Source organism: Furipterus horrens, unplaced genomic scaffold, assembly GCF_987537825.1.
Source record: "Furipterus horrens unplaced genomic scaffold, mFurHor1.1.pri manual_scaffold_8, whole genome shotgun sequence".
Classification (NCBI taxonomy): Eukaryota; Metazoa; Chordata; class Mammalia; order Chiroptera; family Furipteridae; genus Furipterus; species Furipterus horrens.
In genome coordinates this window covers 16,961,274-16,979,688 of record NW_028327178.1, presented here as the reverse complement: position 1 = coordinate 16,979,688, position 18,415 = coordinate 16,961,274, and the positions used below count along the sequence as shown (strand labels likewise).

The following is an 18,415-nucleotide window of genomic DNA, read 5'->3' as shown; positions in this document are numbered from 1 at the left end:
CCCTGCACAGCTGATCCTCCACGGAGGGCAAAGGTTGGCGGTCAGTGGTCACAGCCAGTCCTTGCAGCTGACTGGCCTGGGTAAATCCCTCCCACTGATCTGCCAACAGAAACCAAGGCTCAACCACAAGCAGAGGGTGTACTCAGCCCACACAAAGGGCACACCTTGAGTACCCAGCTTGGGAGACAGGGGAGGCTGTGCCACTGGACCCTGTAGAACACCTACTGGCCCTTGCTGGCTCTCAAATGCCAGCAGGAAGACACTAAGGATCACTAGGCGGGGTGGAGGCGGGGACAAGGGCACCGGCCTACTCACCCGTAGATGTCCAGGACCCCGATGAAGGAGTGCTGCTTGAGGGAGGTATGCAGGGCCTTGTTGACGTGCTCCACGATCCAGCTGAACAGCTGTGCGTAGATGTGCTTGGCCAGGGCATTGCGAGCATTGACCACCTGCTGCAGGGACATGGTCTTGACGTAGGTCTCCGAGGTGGTGACCAGCTTGCGGTGGCACAGCCAGTGCTCCATCTGACTGTGCTCCACCCCCAGCAGTCGGCAGAAGTTGTTGAGGTGCTCGTCCTGGGGCTGGAAGAGACCCAGGGGAGGTGGGTCAGGCGGGGCGTGGAGGACAGGCCCACCAGCAGGCCCTCTGCCCTTTTGCCTGGGGACAGAATGAGCCCCAGCACTCTAGGGCCCCACTTCATCGCCAGCTGCTGCTCCAGAAGTCTCACTGAAACTCACACCACTAAGTGGAGATGACAGTCAGGGCCCCAGAGCGCTGTTCAAATGGATCACGGTGCCCGCTACTGACCACACGATCAGGGCTTTAACAAAAACTTGCGCCACTTTTCCTGTCTCCTCCTCTATTGCCAGCTGGTTGCAGAGTCACTGGTAGGAGAGGGTATCCCGACTGAAGGGAGCAGCATGAGAACTGATAGCTTAGGAACGGAGAAAGCATTAAGAGCAAGGAGCTGGAGGGAAGGCAGCAGAATCACAGTGAATGTAGTTTTCATCTGCAGAGGTCCATGTGCAGGGCTTAACCCGCAGCCCAGAAAGAAGTCCTCGCTGTCAAGCGTGACTTTGATGAGCACGCGGTCTAAGAGCTGCGTGTGCAGAAGTGAGCCCTGAGCTGACCCTGCACAGACACCCATGATCCTGAGCTTAGAAGCAGACTTCCTTTCATCTTGGCCTCAGTGACACTACATAGCAGGTAAGTGAACTTTATATTCTTAAAGCACTTGATGGTTAGGGGAAAAAGTGCACCCAGGTGGAAAGCTGGGACAAATGGCAAAAATATGGAACGAATTTTGACCTGAGAAGATCACTTGGAACACTAATGAATAACATGTGCCGAGAGCCGAAAACAAACACACAAACCAGGAATTCCCGCAGCTTAAGTCCCTTCTCCCGCCAGGTGAGAAGCCCAGTCCTAGAGCAGGGCAGCATCTCACCCAGGTGCCCAGGGGCAGCATCTCACCCAGGTGCCCAGGGCCACGCCACCCAATGAACCCAGCTGCTGCGGCCAGCTGCCTTTCATCCTCGTCCTCCTTTGCCCGAGTACCAATCACCCACAGGGACCTGTCTGATTTCACCCAAACGGTACATCTTTAGGCACCCGGGCACCCCACAGCAAACCTGCTTTTCCTACAAGGTTCCTCTTGCCCATTATTCACCCCCTCATCTAAATCCACCCAGGAAAGCTGATATCCCAGCCCCGAGAGCCTGCTGGAGAGCATATTAACTCTGAAACTGAAAGGGGGCCCTTTGCTGGTGGGACTCGTTTTCTGATGAGACGGCATAGTAGGACTGAAATGAGGACTTGTTCAATGAAAATGAACAGCTATCTGTACCATTTTCCACTTACCACCATATCCCCAGGAGCTATATACATTTTTTTTTTCCTCCTACAGATATTTAAAATCTACTCCAAACAAACACAACTACAAAATAACAGAAAGCCTGAGTAGGAAAGAGCCTCCAGAAATCATGAAGGCCAGTGTTTTTTCCAAGTGTGGTTTGTGGAGCAACAGCTACAAAGCGCAGTAACGGGCTTTACGTAACAAAAGCGGCAGGGAGGGGGCATCAGGTTGAACACTGCTACACCAATTTGTAAGTGGACCCGGTCAGCATCAAGACACAGATTTTTTACTGAGCATTTCCTGAACTTCACGGACCCAAGAACACTTACTTTCCTAAGAAATGGCCTAGGGTTTAGGGTCCCAGGAAAATGCCCTGAGAACTGTCATGCTAACCCAATCCCCTTAATTTCTCAGAGGAGGAAAAGGAGGCCAAGTGCGTTTCCCGACTGTGGCCCAGAGCGCCTCACCCAGCCCATGAGAATCAGTGAGAATCAGCGTGGGCTGGGTGGGTGCAGAGAGGCAGGGTTGCCATGGCCATGGCTCCTGGCCAACAAGCCTTTCACACTGCAGGGACCCCCAGCTGCTTGCTCCCTCCCCCAAACAAAGCCACATGTGGTAACGTGAAATGCCCAGGGACTGCTTGGCAGGCAACAGGTTCAGAGGTGGCAAGTGTCCGACTTGTTCATCTGACCTATTTCGGGAAATTCTTAATTGCTAGACACAGCATTGCAGCTGGATTCCCTGACATGTAAATGGCCTGCTAGCAGCGATCATAACCGCCCGCGCATACCCACAGGCTCCCTGCCCTCCTTGGCACCTCCCAGGTGAACGCAGGGGAGAAAGGGTCTGATCGTCACCCTGGGACAGGTTCCCATCCACTGCAGTGGGCTGTGGCTTACCCTCTATTACCCCCTTCTGACTGTTAATTAAAGGTGCTAACTGAAACTGGTGTAACATCATGCAATTAACATTTAAGCTTAATTAAATGATGCTAAATCCATTATAAATAGCCAGCACCAGAGGTAGCAGATTAGGTTTGCGGGCCCATGGGCCAAATTCAAGAAACAAATTGCCTCTGGTGTCCAAGTCATTGTGCGCTGTCACATCTCCAAGGCAACTCTTGCAGTCATGGAACACATTTCCATGCCTTAATTAAAAATAAACACTAGCGAGCAGAAGGCACACAGCATATAGATAGCCTTTCCAGTACACAGCGCACCCTATGTCCTGGGGAATCAACCAAAAGGCAACTGAGAGAGGGATTTTCACTGGCCACCATTTAGCACGTAAATGGCTACCATTTAGTTTCTCAGGAGCACACTGTGCTTCCCGCACTGTGCTAGGCACCGACGGGGGATATGAGGCCAGAGGAGGACAGCTCCAGCTCCAGGGATGGACAGTCCCATGGAGGAGGCAAGGCTGGCAGTGGCGTAGGGGAAAGAACACTGGCTGGGTCTGCACTTGGCTTTGCCATCAACTGCCATTATGACCTTAGAAAAGGCATCTCCTCTCTCTGGGCCTTAGCTTTTCCAACCGTGTGACGTGAGAAGGATGTTCATAAGGTCCACTCTCGCTCTAACCACAGTGATGATAATAGTTAAGAACTGAATCATGGGAGCCCTGGGCTAAGGCAGGTAACCTCAACCCCACTCTGCAGATGAGGAAACAGACCTAGAAGGGTTAAGTAACGACCAGTAAGTGGCAGAACCAGGATTTGAACCCTGGCAGTCCTGATTCATAGTTCTCGCTCTCAGTTCTCTACACAGCCTCTTATTGGAGAACCACCTAAGACTAGCCTAGACCCAAGTACCCATATTCGAGAAGCTCTGACTTGCCATTAGCTCCAAGGGATGGGGCCTGCTGTGCCATGCGGTACCCACACGTCTCTCTGTTGGGTGTCCTGCCTCCCTTCCCTTCACCACCACCTGTGTCCCCGTCCACCCTCCCTCACACGTGCTCTGACATCCCCACCTTTGTACAGTCTTTGCACAAATACTCAGTGGGTGCCAGTGGGTAAGGGCAGGAGCACTGAGCTCAACAGACAGGGTTCTGGACTTGAGTGGGCGGAACAGGCGTTGATGAAATAATATCCACAAGCACTTTTCTTCTCACCTGAAGGTCCTCTCAGAGGCTGGGTGGGGAAGATCCGCTGGAGGATCAGACAGACACTTAAAGCCCAAGCCCTGGCTTTTCAAAAGGACCCTGGCCCTGCCCACACAACCCTGCAGGTGCCCAGGAACTCACTGGCCCTGCGTCTCAGGCCTCACCATCACCCACCACCCCATCAGGTGCTCAGATATGCTCAGCCGCTCTTCTCTCTCTCACTCACCCACCCAAGCCTAGGGAGCCTCCATCACCTGTCTAATTCCCGGGTGTCTACCAAACGCCGGGTGCTGGGACATGATAATGAGCAGATAGTCCCTGTCCTCACCAACTTCGGAGGCTCAGGAGGAAGGGACATACAGCAATGATGTACAACCACAACCACGGGAAGTGCCAGAGAGCAGAGGTGCCGGTGCCACAAGGACCCGTGATGGGGGACGTGGCCAGGACATGCTTCCTAAGGACAAGGAGACTAAGGGAGGGATGGGTCGGAGGCCAAGAGAACATGTGTCACCTTTCCTGACATTTACCAGGGCATACCAGGAGCTGTTCAATGCACATGTTCCTAATCTCACCTGTCCCTGACACCAGGTAGAGAGTATGGTCACCCTAAGGAATCATGGGGCATTCACTGGGGTGCGGTGGAAAGGCAGGGACCCTCTATGCCTTTCTCATGAGGGGAAGGACACCAGAGGAAATACTTCACTGGCCCTGAAGACTCAGTCTAGGGGACTATTTCGTCTTCAGTGGAGGCCCATACACCACCCCGTAGGACGCAGGTCCTCCTCTGGACACCTGAGTCTCTCTCGCTGACACACACACACACACACACACACACACACACACACACACTGATATCTAGCACACACACACACACACACTGATGTCTAGCACATACACACACACTGATGTCTAGCACACACACACACACACACACACACACACACACACTGATGTCTAGCGTGCGCACACACACACACGTCCAGCAGCACCTGACACAGCCCAGCTCCACACTCCCACCTTTGGCAGTGGGCCCACGGGTGTGACACTCAAAGCTCCTGTGAGGCCATAGGCTCCCTGCTGAGGAGGCAGCAGCCCTGAATGGCAGGGGTACCTCCCAAACCCAATGCCAATTATCTTTTAGGGAAAATGTATGGGATGGGGGTGAGAGGAGGGGAATGAGCTCTGACAGATCCCGGCTACAGTTCAGGTCTTCTGCTCTCTCAAGTCAGGGCCAGTTTTAACTTCTGATAACCCCCAACCCTAGTTAGACGAACAGCAGGTGGTTAGTAAATGGCTCCACTGAAAAAGCATCAACTGTGAGTGGCATGCACACAGGCCGATGCTCATATTTTCAAGTGTTGTTTTTGTCTTTTCCTGGCATCTCGTGATTTAAATTCTAAGTCCTTTGGAGCAGTAATCGCACTTTGCACCTCCCAGGACAGAGCGATAATGGGCTTAGAGGAGACCTGTTAATGAGCTGTTGCCGACCCGCTCATTCATTGTCAGAATATCAGTTTCACCTTGCACAACACAAGGAAGTACCAGCAAACGCCTACAGTTGTTGCCCATTCTGCCTTGGCATCTACTCTGCCATCCACTCACTTAGACATTTTTTTATTACCACATATCAGATATCAGGTACTACTTCGGGCGCCAGGAAGAAAAGTCATTGTGAGCATTCACCAAGCACTTCACAGTGTGCAGTACTGTCCCATGGATGTCTCAATATCCTGCCTCATGCTGTCAAGATCTTGGCAAGTGTCGTCAGCTGTCTTATCTACACAATTAGACTGTAAGCTCCTTGGAGACGGTCACCAAGTATGGTGTCCAACACTCTTTCATGGCCTTCCAGCATGGGCCTCAGTCGGGAGCTCAAAGTACTCATGGTTGACAACACTTGGTAGAATTCCATGGGCCTCACGGTGCTTTTAAAATCAAACCATCAAAAATAATTTATTACCTATTACAGGAAACTAATGAACAACACAAACAAATGAGCAAAATTGAACCAGAGGGCATAAGCCTATGACCACATTACCTGAGAGATGGTCTGTACGTATAAGCCTCACTTAACCCTCTCTGCAGCGCTGCCTCCTGAGACTCAACGGTTTTGCTGAACTAAGTGCCTGAAGAATGGGGTGGTCTGTGGGCTTCGCTTTAAAACTGGTTTCTCTTTTCTATCCAAATGGCTTGGACAGAAAGGGCCCAGAGGTCTGAGAGGGGGGAAACCTAAACTATTTCCCTCAGCCCAAACTAAGTATAATGGACAAAAGGGTTTTGGACAGCTGAGATGTGCCTGGCACGCCTTCCTCCAAAGAAGCCCTTTTTTTCTTTTTCTTTTTTTTTTTTTTTCCCCTAATGTGGAACATTGAAAAATTAATCCCTGCCTTTTGTCATCTAGTGGTTATGGATTGAATGATGTCTTTTAACCCTTTTTGCCAAATCTGTTGCCCCCAGAACACAACAAGGATGCCAGCCTGTTAAACCAAGCACGCCGTTGTCCGGAGACAGCCAACTGACCTGGAGTCTGCACGATCCTTCCCCATGTGGGAAGGCCACCCTCCCCTCCACACCCCCACTATTATTAGGGATTTCTGGACCCAAGGGTAGGTAGGATGACGACCATGTCCAGCTTGAAGCAGCTAGAGGAGCTTGAGACCTTCGCCCACTGTTCTTTATAAGATTACAAAGGGTCTTAATATCTGAGAGGGAGGGATTGTTATTTTTTTTATTGTTAAAACAATTAATTAATCACATATTTACTAAAAAAAAAGAGGGAAGAAGAAGAATATATGAAAGGGTGAAGTGGGAAAGCTTGTATGTACGAACCATGGGTACGGACTTGGGGGGGATTGCTGGGGGAGGGAGATGCTGGGTGGAGGGGAGTAAAGGGGAGAAAATTGGAACTATTATAACAATATAATCAATAAAATACATTAAAAAAAAATTTATTGCCCTGGCCAGGTAGCTCAGTTGTTAGAGCACTGCCCTGATACACCAAAGTTGTGGGTTTGATCTCCAGTCAGGGAACATATAAGAATCAACCAATAAAGGCATGAATAAGTGGAACAACAAATTGATTTCTTTCTTTCTCTCACTCTCTCTCTCTCTCTCTCTCTCCCCCCCCCTTTCTCCCCTTCTCTAAAATCAATAAATAAAAAAGAAAATAAATTTATTTAGTAGCCACGAAATCCCCTGCCCTCCATGATAGAAATCTGATGGCAGCTGATTTGAAAGGATTTGTTCTTTTAAGAAAATATCAGCAAGGGAACAGAAACCATTGCTGGTAAGAATAAATAACCTACACGTGTCCTCTAAATGTAAAGACACATTTCAGTTGTACAAACAGGAAGAAGAGAATGAGTTGTGTACGTTTTATCTCCAGTGCTGGTGTGCGACTTACTGATACGCTACAGGAGTCACCGTCGCGCTCAGCCTGGATCTCCACGTTTCCGAGGTGCAGGATGGAAGCAATTATCTTAAAAATGCTTATCTGATGGGACTCTCTCACTCCTGGGGGGGAAAGAAAGAACCAATGACACTCAATATCCACGGCAGGACAGAAAGGTCATTTTACCCTTTTTATAAGGACTTCAAAAAAAGGCGAGGGGGGTTGATTTTCCTTTCTGGGCCAGTACCTCCTGAAATGATCCCAGCTCCTCATCAAGTAATTACCACTCACAGTAATGGCTCCGAGGGCAAAGGGGCTCCTCGGGCTAAACGGAAGTATCCTCACTTTGATTGTCCTGATGAAACCAGATGGCTCACAGTCCCATCTTAATCTCTCCAGGAGCAAAGGAGAGGCGGCAATCACGCAGACTCATTCTGGACTTAGATTTGACCCAAACGTTTTATGGATGTTTTCACCAGTTTAAAAAGAATGGTCGTCTGTCTGCAGTCATTTTTCTCCCAACATAATACCCTGCAAATGTCTGTGACACACATCCAAAGTGTCAACAGGGGAGGAGGAGGAGGAGGAATTTTCTCCTGGGAGTGCTGCGACGGGGCTGGGTGTCCGGGGGACTGTTGGCCACCACGCTGCACAGTCCTTCATAGTGACAGACATGCCAGCCTCGCAGCCATTGTGGCAGCAAACACCTATTACCAAATTTATTTATGCAACTAAGTTACCAAAGACATGGATAATCTCTTATGATTGATACTTAGCTTTAAAAGGCATCATCATTTCTTTTTCAATTGCAAAATATTTTAGACATAAAAAAGTTCCAGAATAATATAATAAACTCCAGTCAACCTACCACTCAGTTTAGGAAATAATACCATTGTTCCCCCATATTCCTCCCCAGCTGCACTTACTTAATTTTAAGGCAATAATTTATCAAGTGTCTGCAACACCTGTATTAATGGGCATAAAAGTGTGTCATGCTCAGATTAAAAACTTTACTCAGATGACCCACAAAGTGGAACAACTCTCAAATCCTTATTTTTAGGCAAGGTCAACAAAGGCCCAGACCTTAATGGAGCCCGAGAGCTGGGACAGAAGGAGAGAGCAAGAAGAGATTCACCAAGGACGAGCGGGCTTCTGCAGCGGCTGGCGAAGGTGGGCCAGCCCAGCTGCACATGGCTCTCCTCCTCTCCTCGCCATGGGATCGAACCTCCCGGCCTCTGCCCCGCTTCCCAAGCTCCTTACCAAGGAGTGTGAGGGCTTGTCGCGTCTTCTCAAAGTCCTCAGCATCATCCACACCCTCGATGGACGTGTCTCCACCCTGCGACGTATAGAAAAAGTCCTCTGCGCACGCTGTGGAAGGAAGGAGGGGAAGCATCAGGCATCGGAGGGAAGCTGTGTCCCCAGTTTACCTGCAGACGGTGACTTGTGGGGCGTTCGGCTCCCTTAGTGAGCTACCCCAGGCCAGACTGTATTCCCAGCTGACGTGGAAGCCTTTCAAAATATTACCTTCATGGACAGTGGCAAACGGGAGAGAAAACTCAACAACAAAAGGCAGAAAATGACACTCCACTGTCAGAAGGGTTTGCTGTATTTGTACAACACTGTTCTGCGAAAATCATGTGCATGTAAAAGATAAATAAGTCGTGGAGAGTTCACTGTAAAGTAGGATGCATCCCAGACTTGTTTTTAGAAGGATCTAATACTCAAGTTAGTGTATACCTACCCTGGAATCACAGACTTCCATGATCTTCCATCTTAGTCTGAAAGCTCATTTGACAAATGAGAGGCAGTGATGTGCCCAGGGGGATGTGGTTTGGGGATCATTTGTTTGTTTCACCAAGTTGGGGCACCCTTGAGCTATTTAGGCACATGAACAAGGTTGAGACCCTCATGCTGGCTCTCACACTGCCCCCCCCCTCCCCATTTCATTCCTCCTCAGTCAGGCCTCTGGGGACATCCTGGGGATAGCTGGTGAGGAAGGGCCCAGGCTCTGTGCTAGAATTCAGAGCCAACCTTAGCAGAGGGAGAAAATGCAACCAGCCCCAGGTAGCACTCGCACTACAGGGCTTGGAAACTAGCACAGACAACAAACACATGTAATCAAAATTACCCCTGAGCCCTGGCTGGTGTGGCTCAGTGGATTGAGTGCCGGCCTGCGAACCAAAGGGTCACTGGTTTGATTCCCCATCAGGGCATATGCGTGGGTTGCGGGCCAGGTCCCCAGTTGGGGGCATGCAAGATGCAACCACACATTGATGTTTCTCTCCCTCTCTTTCTCCTTCCCTTCCCCTCTCTCTAAAAAAAAATTAAAAAATTAAATCTTAAAAAAAAAAAACACTCTGAAAAGTCACTTACATTTTCCACAAAAGACATAGTAGCTTTGCTTTGTGTGGTACAACCCTGCCCAGTACTTAGTGTCTCCAAAACCAGACACTGACTGGTTTTCCTCTTCCTCTGAAAACACGTTATCTTTCCTTGACTGGAGTGTTTGTGGTTGAACCCACAACATCGAACATGTGTAGATGCAGCTTCATGGCAAGCCCCAGGCCTTCTTCAACAGCCTGATTTTCCAGTTGGGACCCCTAGGAATTTCCCAAGTCTCTTTCCTTCCTCCACACTGACTGCCACTGCCCTGGGTCTCACCTTCCGTGTCTGGTGCCTGGGCCTCCTGCAAAAGGCTAAACCAGTCTCCCGGTTTCTGTCCCCGTCCCTTCAACAGCTGGTAACTCCAATCACATGGCTCTCCTATTTATAGCCCTTAGCGACCCTCTCCTGCTCCTCTGCCCTCAAGACAAAGGTCAAACGCCCTAAAAGAGCTTCCTGGACCTTCCTTTATAAAGTGACAACTCAGTCCCAAACCCCAGTCTCACTCAACCTGACCCATCAACCACTGTCCACAGGAACAAAGAGCAGAATGCCAGTTGTAGTTTATGAAGGAAGGCTTCCTGGAGGAGTTCCACACACTTGGATGACTGGAGGTACTTGAACTAGAGAGAAGGGAATTCAGCTCTGAACTCCTGCAGAGGCACAGCCACAGCGAGTTTTTATGAAGGAAGCCACTTCAGGTCTTTGAGAAGGTTATGTATTTCGCTCTTTCATATCTAATCACCCTGAAAGCTCTGGCATAGAGTAATCATGCCAAAGGCTTAATGAAAGCACCAATTCTCATTTCCCTTTACATTCACCTTCCAAAACATCTCATTTGATGATTTTTTTTTTTTTTAACATGGCCTATGTGGGAAAAACTGAAGGTATTATTTACTCCCAGTTTTCTGACAGGCAAACTGAGGAACACAGGGCTTTAGAGGCTGCTCAGGCTCACCCAGGGTTTGGCAAGGCCTGGGAGCCTATTACTTGATCACCTATTGCAGAAATGATTATTTACCTATGCCATCCCATGAGTTAGCCATAAACACCACCTAACCTGTTATCAGAAGTATCACCTGAGCACTCCAGGCAGACAGTCCAGAGGAGGGGACATCAGACTTCCATACTGGAGGGAAGGTGGCATTAGCAGCACTCATCAGAGACCCTTTGCTGTCAACAGCTAGGGCCCTGCTGTTTGATGTTCTGAGCAAGACAGAGCACCCCATTTCCCTGCATCCAGTTCACAAACCCAGGCCAGCCGGTCACTCCCCTGGCTGAGGCTCCTCACTGCAGGGGCCACAGGGGTCAGCTGAATGATCTGGATCTAACACTAAGCATCCTCTCCTTTCCTTCTGCTTTAAGGTTTGCAATCACTTCTGTTAGCATCACCCTCCAGACCCCCTTAATAAGACAGACATCCGAAGAGACGTTCCCCACCTGCTGAGCCCACCTGGACCGCAGCTCTCCTTTCAAGCCCACAACTTTGTCACTGACCATCCCATCCCAGAACAACTTCTTGTGTCCTTCTGTTTGGGCCTCTCTGGACTTCGAGTTTCCAAGGAGAAAAATATGGCAAAATCCTCTATGAGCTGGCTCAACTGGCAGACATTGAATCAAGCCAGGTACGGACCACAGAGGGGACAAGAACCCAGTGATAAGAGCAGTGGACCACCAAGGCCACAGCCAATGGCTTGCATGCCACTTGGGGAGGCTATGCTCTGACCTGTGCAAGGCAAGAGAGACTGCTTATAAAACTGTACCCATGCACTAACGGAATGAAAAAGAAGATGTATTCCTTATTGCCTAGAGGCTGTACTCAAGGGAAAATGGGCCCATTACACCTCTTTTGACCACCATTTATTCACGTTGTAACAAATTATTCACTGGGATGCTTTCTAAAAAGGAAACCCATCCTGTGGCCCCGTTAATGCAACAGACCAGCAGCAACAGGGCAGAGGAGAGCAAGGATGACTGCATGCTAATCTGTCTGTAGGTTCCCCCACCGCGCCCCCCTCCCCCAGCAAACTCCTGCTGCGCCAAGGAGTCTTGCAAGACTTCCTGCTCTGCATGTTTTAGGTGAACAAAAAGGGTTGAAGCTGTCTAACTGGTCACTAGGAGCTGCTGACTAGTCCTTCGTTTATTTGACATTTCCAACTACTCAACCAGGGTTACAAACAAAACTAAATGTCAATAAATGTCAAGCTTCAGGGCTCACAGCCTATCCCCATCCCCAAGAGACTGACATAGAGCTTATCAAAGGTCTTTACTTCACTCCAAGATGCTCTCAGAGGGCACACGCAGGTAAAAGAGTGCCATAAACTGATTGAATTGGGTAGTTTCCAACTGATCCAGCCAGAAGCCCAAGGAGTCTGCATCTCGCAGAGACACGAGCTAAGGAAGAGTTATTTTCACCTCAGTACACTCGTGTGAGTGCAAAAAATTAGGAGGGCTTCTTCCCTCTTCCCATAAAATCACATTTGGGATAAAAGGGTCCAAATACAGCCAGATGGGTCTTGCCGATATTTGTTTATTTTCGGTAACAACTAACCTTACAAACATTTTTCATCGCCTGCAGGTTAGCCCTGAAAAGCCCAGCTGAGTCTGTGTCCCCTCTCTGGGAAGGAGAGAGGAGGGTGGCAGTAGCTGTTAATGTGGCCTGTCCTCCCAGTCACTTGTGCCCACAGGCCAACATGAGAGTCTCAAGGGGCCTGCTCAGGGCAGTGCGACCCAAACAAGGCTCATAACAGTCACTCCTGCCCCCAAGGAGTTTATGGTTTTACTTGTAAACACTGAACAGCCAGAGTCCAGTATCGTCGGCAGCCGTCCGTCTCGAGAGACGATGGTGTAGCTTCTTAAGAGTCTATCTGCACCGCCGAGAATGGCTGTGCAGTCCGACTCGGGAGTGACACGGTATCTGTCTCCTCCCGTGTTGAATCGACATCTTGCGATGACGCTGGAGTGTCCTCTCCAGTGAAGCTGAAGCTACAGAGCCTGGGCAGGGTGATATGGAGAGTCTGCTGTTGCCCATGCAGCAGACCCCCCCTCTCTTCGCAGCTGAAGGGTCCAAGGGAAAGACGGAGTCAATACAGCTTGGCTTCAGGTGCGCCGCAGGAGTTGCCGGTGTTGACTACAACGTCAAACCGCCTTAGGGACTCCGGCTCCGGATTTTCTGTCGGGGTTTACTCCCTTAGCCTTTCCCCTGAAGAGGTATGCCGCAAGGCAGCGGAGGTTTTTTGGAGTCAGAGTTTTCCTTCTCTGATGTGCCCTGACTGGAAGATCGAACCAGCGACACTTAGCTCGCAGGCCGACGCTCAATCCACTGAGCCAAACCAGCCAGGGGCAAGAGTCCAGTATACAATGAACATAATATATGTTCTCCAGGGCTTCCTCTTGGGTCCCAATTTAAACATTACGTCCTCGCGAACCTTCTGAGCTACATCAGCTCGTGCCTCCCTCAGCACGCGCCTGCCACTCTGTGTTGTAACTGACTATAAGCTAAGTGAGCACAGCACCCACTCCTGCCTTCAGGGCTGCATCCTGGTGCCTCACGCTGCCCACAGAGGGGCCGGTGGATGAAGGAGCCAGTGCTAAGGTGCACAGCACAGGCACCTGATGCAGGTAGAGCAGATTGAAGAGGGCAGACTGAGGTTTGACTCAGTGATCAGGCCCCACTGGAAGACTGTCTTTTAATCTGATGGGATCACCAGGGTGACATCCGCAGGCTCCAGCCTGGCCCCTGCATCCCCTCATCCAGTGCTCCAGGGTGGGTGTGCAGGAGAAATCCGCAGACAGCTGCCCACCTGCGGTCAGCAGTGGGCCCCTCTCTTACCTTCCCACGTGGGAGGCCTGGGCTTTATCAGCCCGCCTCTCGAGCCGGCCTCCTTCATACCTGCTTTGCCCTCTCCCTCCCTCCTTTCTCTTTCTCTGTCTCAGTCCTAGTTATGACTTAAAATGGGTTGGTCACAATTAAATAAGGGCATTAACTAAACCTCCAGATCCTCATGGCTGGGACACATTTCTTACGGTGTCAAAAGTGGAAACATTTTATTTTATGGTGATTAGAAAAAAATTAAATTAAATTTTTAAAAATTGGAAACATTTTTCAAAAGAAGAATGCTTGGAAATTCTTCACTCTGCATACACTGTTCCACCCCTTGCTTATCCTCTGTGACATTTTCTGTGGCAGGCGGCCTGCACACAATGATAATGGAGCTCAGAGGAATCTAGGGGATGTGCCCCCAGGACAGGCAGAGCTGAGACAAGAACGCACCACAGCCGACTTTGAGCAGAGCTCCCTTCCTCCTCTCACAGCCCCCATGGTACCCACCACCTACAGCCCGCCCAGAGCATGGGTACCCATTTGCTTACTCAGTGCAAGCTCTTTAAACTCCGGAAGACTGGCAGCAGCACAGAGCTGGTAGAAGATGTGGTAATTCCTCTCGTCATCTGCCTGAAGGAGAACAGAGGTAAGCAGTTTTAAGGTAGTCACCCCCCTGGACTGTCCCCTTACTCACGCTAATCCTAGGGTACCCTGGGCGACAGAGTCACCCTCCACACCTGGGTCCCCTTCAATTCCTGCCTCTGGATCTTCCATTAATTATTACGAGGCCTCCTTCCAACCTGAGGATTTTTTACCTCTTAAATGAAAACACGTATTTCCCTTTTCCTCCTGTGAAGACCATCATTGCTACTTCACAGACAGTGGGTCCACGCATCCGCACACACGTATCGGGCAGCTGTGCCGCAGAATCCTGTTGCACAGACTAATTCCCCTACTGTGTGGGCCCCCGTTCTTCTCCAGGAGGCTTGGAACTAAGGAAACGCTACACTCTGGCCCATCCCTAGGCTGGACAGTCAGGAGAGGTCCATGACTGAGACAGGACTTAGAGTGGACATCAGCCCAGACCTGCCTTAAGCTGGCAGTGTGGTTGGGGATGGGTGTGGGGGGGACGAGGAGGAGGGCTTCAGGAATCCAGACCAAGGGAGCAAGGAAGAAGAAGGCTCCAGGGATGTTCAGAGCCATGGCCGGCACCCTCAGCCCGCTGTGCGCTTTGCTGCAGTTAAATAAAGGATGTGGGGCTGTCAGATCAAACCAGGGAGGTGGAGAAAAAGCCTAGGCAATAAAAGGAAAATATAAACAATAAAGCTGGTTAAGAGATGCATTAAAATATTGCTAAGCATCAGCATGGAGTCAGGTGTCACTGAGGAACAAACAGCTGAGGTTGCTTTCGATATCCCCCCAGAAGGCAGCTGAAATGTCAGGGCCTGGAAGCCATCTGACCCGGGGAAGAGCGTGTGGCTGGCTCACACCAGGGCACAAGGTGGCATCTTGGTTCAGTGATGGGACATTGAAAGGGAACCAGAGGAGGGCTGCTTTCATGTGGTGAGCTGCAATGACCATCACGGAAGGCCAGGATGGAGGAGGAGGAGGTCACCGAGGGGCCAAAGAGCAGTCGGGAGGAAGGGAATGGAAGGTGAGCGCAGAGAAATGAAGAACCAAGGCCAGTGAGAAGCAGGAAATCCATTATTTTGAAAAGGAAATCAAGTAGGCTTTTCCCCTTTTTTTACAATGTGCCAAATAAGAAGGCTGCTGGAGACGCTGAAACCCGTGGACACTGTAGTTCAGTCCCCTGATCATGACTCTGAAAACCACAAGGAGCGGGGCCAACTTATTCCCTGCTATATCTTTGGTGTCTAGCACAGGCTAGTGCATAAAATATGCTTGTTGATTGAATCTAAAAGCCATACTCACTGGTAAAAGATTTTTCAGGCATGATGCCTATAGCATTTGAATGAATACTTATTAATGAAAGAAAAGAAAGAAGACCGAAATAATATATCCAACCCGAGGCTCGAAAAATGAGTTGTTCCTTGGAGTGGGGTCAGGGAGCAAGTATCAGCATCCATGGTGATAAAGACACAAGAAAGCCCAAGTCATTCCATTCACCTGAAAGACCACTCTGGACTTCTCCAACAGGTAGGTCCTCATGTTGGCTCCAATGATGTGGTACCTTTTGTCAAAGCCAATCTGAATATACTTTCCAAAGCGGCTGCTGTTGTCGTTGCGAGTGGTTTTGGCATTTCCAATGGCCTGTTCAGAACAAATGAACAAAAGATGGGCAAAACAGGGAGTGCTTCTGAATCTCAGGACTGTACGTTTGTGGTAGCATCTCCAATCTCGCCCTCTTCCTTCCTTACAGAACCTCTCTGCTATCGGGATGTCAATGGGCCAAGCTAAGACAAAACAGACTTGACTTTTCTGCCTCCTTTAACCCTCAGGAAGGCCAATGACAGTAAGGACTTCATTGGTGGGCTCTATAAATGCAACTAACTAGCTGGAAGGTGTACCCCATTGTCCTTCCTCTCCTTTCCCTTTTTCCTTCCCAGAATGTGCATGTGATTGCTACAGCTGTTGCAGTCATCTTGAGACCATGAGGGAAAGGTCCACAGACTCAGAGAGCCCACTGCCCTGACACCCTTCAGCCAAGAAACCAATGCAAGGACTCAAAAGCTCTGAACCTTCTGTGAGAAAAATAAAACCTCCTGGGCTTAGTCCACTCTGATCAGGTCTCATGACTAAGCAATCAAATGTCATTCCCAACTGGTAAATGGCACTTCCTAGAAAGAGATCAAAGATCAATTCCCATCCCTCCACACTCATTAGAGGACAAGCCAGGAGCCGTTGCCCTCTTGGTGCCATTTCTTAGGCGGGTGCAGGGGCACAGTCCAACACACTCAATGGTAACTGTTAAAACAAGTGGCTAAATGACTAGTATCCTTAAGCAAATATTCACTTTCTATAGACGTCACATCACTAATGGATTGGTAACAAATATATTAATTTTTCATCCCTTTCATGTAGGTTAGTTTTTAGGTGCTTAAAACACTACAGAAGTATCCGCTATAAAAGTTTTCAGTTGTCTAGGAAATTGTAACTGGTCTTAGTTTCTATCCATTTCCCTAACTGAAACCCCAGCCGCCTTTCTTTCTCCCAGGATGTGGGGCTGGGGATATCTGTGGCTCCCACAGTTGTAAGCCAGCAGACTCCAGCCACCCCAAGAAGCCACGGAACCCTTTGGCCGGAACTTGGCTTCTGTCCCTGCTCTGACAGTCTCTTGATTACCAATATCCTTTTAATCAGTGCAGACTGTGAACGAGTCCCTCCCGGGATGCCGACAAGTGCTTACACAGAATGGGGTCAACGGCGCTGGCGCTGACAATAAATCAGCCCAATCCATCCTCAAGTCACTTTTAATTCGAACAACTGCTGCTCAGCGCAGCCCACTGGGAACTCTGCCTCCTCAGATCGCCCTCAACCCCCAGTCTCCCTAGGAGGCATCTGCAGCTGCTGGGCTTTGAAAATAATGAGATGATGACAGGATCCTAACTGACCACTTCATCTGGAGGAGCCATCCTCCCTGAGGATGGGGCAGAGCACCAGTAGTCAGCTGTCCCCTGAGTCAGACAGGCCTGCGCTGGCGATGACCCTCTGGGGAGTCACAGAGCTGACCGGGCTTCCTGGACACAAGGACCCAGCTAGACTCTAAACTTGTGAAAAGTTGGGTGTTGGGAGTACAAAAGGCTCTCTTTCTCTGCTTGGCAACACTCTAGCCCTGCCCAGAGTTGTTCTTGGCCACTGGTCCTCCTGTCCATGCTCATATCCAAGTTTCTCTCTAATACAACACTTTATAACAGCTCACGGGACAGTCTCTAGGATGACAAAATTCTACATTTGACAGAATGAGCCCTCAGGACTTACTCACAAAGTTGCCTAAGTACCAACTGTACAAGGCAGAAATGGAGTGCTTTGGGCCCAAACTACTGTAGCATTTATTTGCATGACATCATGCAAGATTGGGCTGGTTCGTGTATACACTCCTCCTTTATTTTTACTTTTTAAAATTTTTTCTAGGGAAAGGGGAGGGGAGGGAGAAAGAGAGGGAGAGAGACACTGATGTGAGAGAGAAACATTAATTGGTTGCTTCTTGTATGCACCCCGACTGAAGACCGAACCTGCAACCTAGGCATGTGCCCTGACCGGGAATCACACCAGCAACCTTGTGCTTAGCAGGATGACGCCCAACCAAGTGAGCCACACAGGTCAGGGCTTACTCCTCCTTTAGACCTTAGCAACTGAACTACATCTTGTGTATTTTGGGGTGTGTATGTTGCTCTCACGTTTCTCCCAGAACAAAGCACCCTGCCTCCCCAGCCGTCCACCAGCCTACTCAGGCCACTATAGAGACGGAAAACATTAGATAATTTTAGGCCACTGTCATTTAAAAAAGGATGCCCAAAGCAGAAACTCAGATATTTACATGCCAATGGTCACAGTAGCATTATTCACAGTAGCCAAAAAGTGGAAACAACCCAAGTGTCCATTAACAGAGGAACAAACATAATATGGTATAGCCACACAATAAAATACTATCCAGTCATAAAGAGGATATATTCTACAACATGAACTTTGAAAGCATGCTAAGTGAAATAAGCCAGACCCAAACAGACAGATATTGTATAATTCCACTTATATGAGTTACCTAGAAGAAGCACATTCATAGAGATGGGAAGTAGAACAGCAGCTGTGAAGGGATGGGGGGAGGGGAGAATGGGGAGCAAGTGTTCACAATCAGTAGTTTCTGTTTGGGATGATGAGAAAGTCCTGGAAATGGATACTG

General features: G+C 49.4%; 1 protein-coding gene across 2 annotated transcripts in view; it reads right to left on the bottom strand.

Moving 5' to 3' along the window:
• MYO5B (myosin VB) overlaps positions 1-18,415 on the bottom strand; it is a 297,557-nt gene that overhangs the window by 104,365 nt on the left and 174,777 nt on the right. For both annotated transcript variants that reach the window (XM_090285530.1, XM_090285531.1), the window contains exons 6-10: positions 15,685-15,828; positions 14,106-14,187; positions 8,613-8,720; positions 7,365-7,474; positions 316-581 (exon numbers count right to left, since the gene is read on the bottom strand). In XM_090285530.1, the coding sequence (XP_090141656.1) occupies positions 316-581; positions 7,365-7,474; positions 8,613-8,720; positions 14,106-14,187; positions 15,685-15,828 (710 nt within the window). The remainder of the gene's footprint in view (positions 1-315; positions 582-7,364; positions 7,475-8,612; positions 8,721-14,105; positions 14,188-15,684; positions 15,829-18,415) is intronic.